Raw genomic sequence first — 9,361 nt, forward strand, 5'->3', positions numbered from 1 at the left:
AGAGCAGAATGGAGGAAAAGGGATTGTGGCAACTCGGGGTGGGGGGCTTTCTTACTCCCTCACCCCAGACTCTATTGTTCTCTGTCTCTATCTCCAGCAAGAACAAACATTATAGTAAGTTTAAAACAAATAAACAAAAAGAACACATTCATTCCTCTGTAACATCCTAGCTGGTTTAGGAACTCCCCTATTTCTTTTTTTTTTTTTGGAGAGATTTTCACTGTAGGGCGCGTGCACTCGCCAGACAGAGAGAGACAGAGACAGAAAGCGAGAAATCACCCCCCAGGGGGGATGGTCACGCCGCAATCCCTTCTCCTCCATTCTCCTCTCGGGATCTTGGGCACGCACGCACACGCGCCCGGCGTGAGTTTTAAGCCACCGGGTCCGGGACACGAACCGCGGTCGACTACGTGGGAGTCCAGCGACATAGCCATTACGCTAACTGCTGGTTCCCACTCCCCTATTTCTTTACTGAAATAAAATAAACATTAACATAGATGGGTGAGAGAAGAACACAAGAGTCCTCTCCCTAAAATTCCTAAACAAAACTGGGCCAGCAGGTGCTGTGAAGGTTAAGGTGCTTGATACTACATGGCTAGCTTTGTGATTCAAGTCCTGGACTCGGCAGCTTGAGGATCACACTGGGCATATGTGCGTGCATGTCCAAAATCCTGAGAGAAGAGTGGAAGAGAAGGAACTGCAGTGTGGCCAGTTTCTCTGGAGAGTAATTTCTCACTTTCTCTCTCTCTCACTGTCTGGCAAGTGCCAAAGCCCTATACCAAAAACAAAACAAAACAAAACAAAACAAACAAATAAAAAAACAAGCAAACAAACAAATCTGTAAACAAGAACCTTGGCCAGAAGGCTTCCCTGACAGACCTTACCTCTCTGCTGCCCTCAGCTTTTCTGCGCCCCGGGTATAGACTGCTATTGACCAATCGACACAGCGTGCAAAACCTTCCTTCAGGAGGAGCTCGGTGATGTTGCCGTTCTGAAAAACAAGGCACATGTGAAGGCAGGCACAGACCAGATTCTGTTCCAAGAGGATTCATTTTTCTAGACTTCCTACAAAATTAACAGAACCACAATTTATTCTGTAGTTCATTTCTGGTAAATGAAAGTAGTTGCTCTCATGAACAAGCTAGTTCTGAGATGGCAGATGCCACTCTAAAATTCCTCTCAATAGCCTAGGCTTCAAATGCCCACAACACCTGCACTGTAGCTCTCTCTTAATAGGAGTAGGATAAATGTTAGTGGCATTGAATGAAATTGACATTTCTATAGCTCTTCTTGTGGGTGAAAGAGGATGTTAATCTTTAGTAGAGATTACACCTCATTCTTCCCTTCCCCAAGATCAGCACTTCCTCCCCTTTTCATAAGGGGAAAGCTGAAAAACAGGCTGAGTAGGAAATAGCATAAGCTCCATTTTTCCCTGTGAATTATAATTCATATTCTCCTGTGACACAGAGCCATCTGGCAGGGCATGGCCAGACAGTCAGCTCTCCAGAAGAAACAGACATGACCTTGGCACACTCCAAAACAAGCCTCCCAGCCCTCCACAGCTGCCGACATGGAAGAATTATCCAGCAAAATAATAAGTAACAGTAGTTCAACTCTGTGTTAGACATAGGTTATAATAATCAAAATCCATTTAAGCTTAAGTGTTATGAAATAAGGTCATTTCATACTCAAGAATAACCCCTCTACCAAATTATACAAAGGGTAAAACCCTCCAAAAGTCTTAACAACTAGGACATAAAAAAGGCGGAGTTAGGAGGTAAGTGAATATGGACCTTGAATACAGAAATATTTCATAATTTTTCTGTATAATGGTTTCCTCATCATTGGGCTACTAATACTCCAGACATCTAACTTCTCCTACATACAAGCCTCAGCAGTTCTACTCAAAAACATTCAGTTCCACTTCCAATAAATGTGGCAACCTCCAACCTTTATTCACAATGTCTAGAACCAAATACTTTATTCACAATGCCTAGGACAAATAAGTAATAAAGTTCTTCTTTCCTTTAACCATTGTAGTAAAGGTTAAGATTTGTCCAGATCTGTAAGACAGGTATCTCCCCAGAAAATGCTTCGAAATCCCTAGATTGCAATTCTGCCAACATATTTAAATGGATGTGAAATACAGAAAGAAACAACGAGAAGCAAGCTACAGCTCTCCGAACTCCAAATAAGCCGCTAACCCCTTACAACACAGGTTGCACAGCCACACTCACTGGATGAAGGATGGTACCCAGAATGTTCTGGTTGTGGCAGCTCTCCAGAATGATCTGCACATCTCTCTGAAGCAATCGCGACTCAGTGAAAAATTTGGCTTCTGCAGCAAAAGGCTCTGGTGTTTCACTGCCATCTGCTTCCCGTCGAAAAGTGGGGCACTAAAGCAAAAGTAAGATAGGTAAATAATGCAGCCTATGTGGACACTAGGTACTCTCACTCCACACAGAACCTTCCAGAAGGAACGGAAGATATGAAGTTAAGATCAGGAAGGTCTCAAATCAGGTCTTCTAACATTTTTACAAACATACTAGAAAAAGGAACTAAAGCATAATCATCCCAGAATTCTTGGTAAAGTCAAATAATACTGACATTACCATGGGGGAAGAATATTTTAATTACATCTAACATTGATCCCTTACCAAGAATGGTTTGCTGGTGTGTAGCTTTTAATAACAAATTTTTTTAAATCAGTATGGTATTTTATATTAGTATCAGTCATATTCAGGAAATGTCAGAGCCTCTCATCCTTCCTTCTGTAGGTTTACATATTCAACCATCTCTCACCACAGCCCATTGCCAGCAACCCACAGTACTTAAAAAGAAAAAGGGCTATTTGAACCAATTAAAACTATCCCACCATAGAGTTTAAACCAAGGAAACTATAAAGCACTCTGCAAGGGCTAATGGCCCATACTATGAGGAAACAGTAGATCTGAGTCACTCCAAGGAGGTGACTCCACGATCACTGAACGCTTCCACAAATCCTATACCCACCGTGTAGCCCAGTATATGATCTGACCTTAATCCCTGACAGCATGACAGTGACCAGGTGGTAATCTGGAAGAAGCAGAGCCCTGACCACACTGCCGTCCCGCACGTGCTCGATGATAGCTGCATGACAGAATAAACAACTTCACTCGTTAGTAAAATTGATGCCAGAAATAAACAATACCCAAACAAATTGCATCTCACCCAGTCCTCTGCCCCAAAATGAAAAAGCACAGAAAAATCCCAAGTGTTCACTCAGCAGACTCTCATACAAGCAATTCCTCGGGAATACATATTAGTTTTGTTTCTCTGTCTTCTGAACCTTCTGAGACCTCATGGCTCACACCAAAGCTTTGTGATCCATTATTTTAGATGTTCACCAGAATACTAGGTGCCAGGCAAAAATAATAATAATAATCAATAATTTAGGAATGATCATTTTATTTTACAGAGTCTATGTCAACAAGGACTCATAGAGCTGAAACCATATAGCATCTATATGCTCTTCAAAGTCTTCCAAAAGTACACAGAAAATGTATATTATGAAAAACACATGCATTTCAACTTTGCACCAAAATAAACTCATACTTTAAAATTCCAGTTTCTGTGAACTTTTTGAAGTCTTCTCATTTATAGATGTACACAGAATATATGTCTCTACCTCTACATTTCAAAGATGTGCATGTACTTAAGGAGACTTCTTTAAAGAGCAGAAGATCCCCAATGTGCAAAATGCCAACAGGAAAGGACAAGCTTTTACACAATACATCTGATAATAACCTACAGAAACTAAATTCAAATTCCCTTCCAAATTATCATGGAGTTATTTAACCCTCAAGGTTTTCTCTTCAATACGAAGTAAGTAACCGAAAAAAAATCATAAGATTTCAAAAACCTCAAGAAGCAAAGAGAGCAAATAGGCAGAAATCACCCTAAGTCGAGCAGTCTTTTCCCGCCAGCCTCACCATTGACGGGCTTCTGGTGGTGTGCGTCCACAAAGTGTCTTGGGTTCTCAATGGTGTACTTGAGGTCCCGGATAGTATGTGAACCGTTCCCCTCACTCCACATCCCTTTCTTAGCTGCCTTTGCTTGTTCCTCACATTCTGAAAGTCGGTTCTGCTCAGGACTGGGACATGAAAAATAAACAAAGTGTGGCTAGTGAGTTCACAAACAGAAATGTGAGACTTTTTGACATGGTTTCTTCTGCATCTTCTCCCATGAAGAGGCCAAAACATTTGTTTCAGATCTATGGCTTAAAACCCAAGCCTATAACCAGAAAATCTCCATGAATACTATTTCCAGATCCTAGACTTGTTCCTCCAAACAGCAGATTACATTATAAGAGCACTTAATGAGAAGATCAGAAGAACACACATCTTGGTACAGCTAGCATCAGTGATTAGAAAGAAAAGTCACTGGCTCAGGGGGAGCCACTCCAGGGGGTACAGCTTCATTTAACCACCCCAGATTCTGGAGCTAGAATCTGGGCACAGCTCAGCAGGGCACAGTAGGGAAGGTGACTAAGAACCACCCTTACTCTTTTCATCTCCAAAAAAGGCTAGGGAATGCAGAGCAAACACTGCAATTACAAATAATGTTACCCCAAAACTACTTATACATTTAATGAGGCCATCTAAGCAAAAACAGTTTGAAAATGGAAGCCTTTTTCTTTATCAGGCAGGAAGCCAAACTACATATCAGAACAGCCAAAAAGTCAGCCGGTAAGACTGTATAATCCACTAGTGCACTGCCAGCAGACATATCTGAAACCAGGTAGTTTGTAAGAATAGAAACATGTTCTGCTCACAGTATAGAGGTATGAGGTCTAGAGGTCAACTTCTGGAGCTTGAGCAGAGTGGCTATCTGTAAGTTTCTGCCTATTCTGGTTGCCTTCCTTTCCCCCTTATAAACCCGTTAGAATCCAATCACAGAGGCTGTTCCAGGAAGGGATGAACTTTTCACTTAACACCTTCATGAAACAACCAAGTCCTGACACATGAAATCTGAACATGGAAGATAGGGGTGGGGGTGGGGGGACACATCCAAACAATAGCAAGAACTAAAGCAACTTTAAAAATAAACTTAGAAATGGCTCTTCTCACCCTCTTCCACCTGAGCTAAAGGAAGCAATGAACTGGAAGGCCTTTGCACAGTCTCTAACACCTGGTACGGTCAGTGGCTATACACGTAAAATTAATCTCCTCCACCTTCATCAGTAGAGATTTCTAAGCAGCATGATTCCTCCTCAAGCCAGAAGTCTTCAGTATCCCTCCCCGTTCCCACCTCAAAAGGCAACCACATCCTCAAGAGTCCAAATTCACAGTCAGAATTAGATGATATGAAAGCAGAGAAAAGAAAAGGAGATGTTTAAGTTGAAACAATCTAGGAGTAAAAACAAGGATAATTATTCAGAGGAGACACTGTTGGGAAGGTACAATACTGCTGGTAGATTTTTTATTATTATTCATTCTGGTTGCAAACCTAATTCTGAAAAAACACTGTAATGTTAATCATGCCAGTTACTGTCCTTAATCTAAGACTTCGGCATGCTTCCAAAAACACCACCTAAAACAAATTCAACAAATTCCAACATGTACACACCCCAATTACAGAGTCCAGCAAACTTCTTAGGGTCAGAGAGCACCACACAGTGGTGAATGGCCTGGCCCCAGTCTATGAAGGCAGAAAGAATGCAAAATGTGCATTTTTGCCATTGTTCATCTTCATCATTGGTATGCCTTATACAATTACTTAGCTAGAACCTTCTGTATAGCTACAACAATCATATACGATAGCAAGGACTTAATCATTTAAACATGTTTACAGTCTCCCAATTACTGATGAAGCATACAGCTTTTTCAGAGACTAAAGTGTTAATTAAAGCCAGCTGCAATCCATCCTACTGCAAGCCACTCTTAGTGAACTTGAGCATGATATAAGAGCTATAAACCTTACACACCTAAGACTCTTCGCTAATAAGTTCACATTCCCATTAGCTAAATATATTTGTACCTATTAATTATCTACAGATCTATAGACCAAAACGGACTTCAAAGGTTTTGAAATGATACAAACCTTCCCTCTCAAAAACAGAACTGAGGTTTTGTCAGTTTTCCCACCTAAGAAACGGATTTTGCTTGTATTCTATTTATTTACCTGATTTTTTTATTATTATTATTTTTTAAGTTTTTACTATAGGGTATGTTTGCTCACCAAAGCTGTGGGGGCGGAGGGAGGAGAGAGGGGAGAAAGCATGTCGCCCACCCCCAGGATGATACCCACAATGCAATCCTTCTCCATTCCCCTCTTGGGATTTTGGACATGCAAGCACACATGCCCAACATGCTTCTCAAGCCACAGGGTCCAAGACTAGAACCACAGAGCTGGCCACAGATCCAGTCACCCCAAGCTCCACACACCACCTGCTGGCCCGACCTGCTTTACTCTGCAAAGCACTGTTCCCTGTACCTAATATATAATACTGCATATCTTTTTATTGGTTTATTATCTATCTATTAAAAATGTTAGACTGTTCACTGCTACACTCTCAGTCCCTAGAACATAGCACATAGTAAGTGCTCAAAAAATATTTGGGATGGCTGAATGGAAAAGTACTCTAGGACACTCTGATATCTATAGTCTAAGACCTGTGGACTAAAAATACTAATATAACAGTCTAGTTTCAAAGTCTGTTTTTAAAAGACTTACATATTAATAAATGCTGAATGACCTGGTTCAAAATCATCCATACCTGGGCAAGAATGTTTCAGAAAACATGAAAACACCTGAAGTTACCTATTATATGCCAGGGGACAGGAATGAAAATACAGGAAAGCCAATTTACAGCTGACTCTCCAACATCCCTTGACATCTCAGGGAAATCAGAAGGAGAGAAGAGGGATGGATACTTACTTATTAGCTCTCATGCCTTCCCTCCGAGTGGCCAAGCCCTCTGCCACCAGTGACTCTGCGATGTTTTCCCCATTGGTGTCTGAGGAGGAAAAAAAAAAGAATTAAACACAAGATTCAAACCTGCCTCCAACAGCAATAGAGCTCCCATGGGACCACTTTCACACTTAGTTTTCCAAGGAGAAAGAGGCTGCCAGAGAAATAAACAAGACGGCAATGCTGCACTGGGCTCCTCCAAAAACCTCTTCTTCCAAAATGCATAGTGCCAGGGACCCAAAGGTTTACCAATCTTCTTCTCAGGACTTTGTTTCTAATCTTCTAGTTTACTTCCCAGGCTAAAGGCAATCTCGGAAACCACAGGAGACTGACAACTAAGCAAGACACCTATAGCAGGCAGCCCAGGAAGGTAGAAAGCAATGGCCAAAAAAGCACAGGCCTGAGGCTGGGCACAATTCAGCCACTTAATAGCTTATTCACTTATTTCTAAAAGGGAAAGCATTTGACTTGATGGGACCTTGTGAGAATTAAATAATATGTATAAATCACCAAGCACTATGCCAAGCGCAAGGTAGAAATTAGAAAAAGTAACTGCTTTCTGCCAGCCAGTGAAATGGCAGTTAAGGCACTGGATCCCACATGGCCAACTTCATGGTTTGAGACCTAGTGGTTTGAAAATCACATGGGGTGCTTGTATGTGCTTGCTCAAAACCCCGAGAATGGAGGATTAAAGACTGGCGTGGCCATCCCCTCAATTTCTCTCCAGTGAGCTTACGTGCCACACAGCAAAACTAAAAAAAAAAAAAGTAACTCCTTTCAGCCTGTACAACCAGAGAGACAGCCTCATTTAAGATCATCTATCACCCTTGACACCAGAAAGTCCAATTCTGCCTCACGGGGTCCTGTTCTCTGCTCTACGAAGACACTAAGTTTGACAAAGACTTTCTCTTCCTCTCACAGACAGTGTCTACATTTCTGATCTCTCACACAGCCACCTGAGCAGGCAAGAAAAATGAAGTCAAACATAAAACCCAAACCGATTAGGTTCTACCCAGGCACTTGAAACATTAATTGCATTTCCATGTTACCGAAAAAGCTTTTAGGCTCGATATTTTCTCTTAAATCTCTGCTTGTCAGCCAAAACGATAAAGGAAGACATCTACGAGGGAATCACCGCATAAAAATCTTTAATATGGCAGAGAACAAGCTCCTAGATAAACTGAAACACAGCAGTCTACCTGATAGGAATGTCGGCACTGAATAAAATTCTGTAAGATTTATGCTCAGTTCTCTCCACATCAACTTCTGTCGGCAGAAAAAGCACACGCAGCACCCCCAACCCCATCCTAAATTCCTTGCCATCAGATGCCTAAAATTTCTGCAGAGGTAAACTGTAAGCCTCTTTTCCTATCAAGAAAAGTTGAGGCAAATGATACTTATACAAAGAATGGTCAGGTTATGAGGCTGGGTATGGATCCCCTGACCCTTTCCTTTGAGGTTACTGCTGAGGTCGGAAACAAACATGTTAGTACAAATGACAATCGTTCTGTCAAAGCCACAGAAAACTGGAAGAGTCAAAAGGAGGGATTTAACAATTAAGGGAAAAGTTGAGCAGCAAGGTGCCATGAGGTCGGACAGGGGGGAGGGGGCAGAAAAAATGAAGGCCAGGTATGGACGATGGGACTGGCCATAAAACCTGATAGTCGATGTGCACCCAAGAGCTTTCACTTTCTTTGTGTATCTTAAATGGCTCATTTGTAAAATGTAAATTCTGAAAGTCTCTCCAAAATGACAAAAAAAAATAATAATAATAATAATTCCCCCAGGCTGAATAATTGTGGTAGTTAAGAGAGTGAAACAGGAATTTGTAGGCCAAGGATTTCATTCTTACTTATTACTTATCAAACTATAAATGTGATCAAGTCACAATGAAGACAGTATTCAGAGCAGGGGGGTGACTATAGTGTTATCTTCAAAAGCCAGAAGATTCTTTTTCAGTAAGTTCTAAGTTAACCACAAATTCCCAAATTCTACCTCTATCCGCTATCATAATAGGTAGCAATGAAACAGAATACATAAATAACTAATTGATTATCTAAGCTATGTTTTCTTTCACTAGAATTGGCATTCAGAGTTGGTTAAAGTACCTGAGTAGAAATATTAAACATTAAGCCATGTCTTACATTTAAACTGAAAGCTGTTAGTAATTTCAATCTTTCTTTAAATATACATTTATTGATCACCTCCTTATGTACCACATTTTAAGCCACCAGACCCAGTGGCTTAAACTCACGCCGGGCGCATGTGTGTGCGTGCCCAAGATCCTGAGAGCAGAGTGGAGGAGAAGGGATTGCAGCGTGGCCATCCCCCCGGGGGCTGATTTCTCGCTTTCTGTCTCTCTGTCTCTCTCTGCCTTTCTGGTGAGCGCATGCGCCCTATAGCAAAAAAC

General features: G+C 41.4%; 1 protein-coding gene across 1 annotated transcript in view; it reads right to left on the reverse strand.

Annotated features, from left to right (window-relative positions):
* The window catches only part of SND1 (staphylococcal nuclease and tudor domain containing 1), a 510,267-nt gene that overhangs the window by 448,039 nt on the left and 52,867 nt on the right, over positions 1–9,361 (reverse strand). The window contains exons 4-8 of the mRNA XM_006146865.3: positions 6,919–6,997; positions 3,972–4,132; positions 3,038–3,129; positions 2,238–2,396; positions 885–991 (exon numbers count right to left, since the gene is read on the reverse strand). Of these exons, the coding sequence (XP_006146927.1) occupies positions 885–991; positions 2,238–2,396; positions 3,038–3,129; positions 3,972–4,132; positions 6,919–6,997 (598 nt within the window). The remainder of the gene's footprint in view (positions 1–884; positions 992–2,237; positions 2,397–3,037; positions 3,130–3,971; positions 4,133–6,918; positions 6,998–9,361) is intronic.

This window comes from Tupaia chinensis, unplaced genomic scaffold, assembly GCF_000334495.1.
Source record: "Tupaia chinensis unplaced genomic scaffold, TupChi_1.0 Scaffold000192_1, whole genome shotgun sequence".
In the NCBI taxonomy this organism is placed as follows: Eukaryota; Metazoa; Chordata; class Mammalia; order Scandentia; family Tupaiidae; genus Tupaia; species Tupaia belangeri.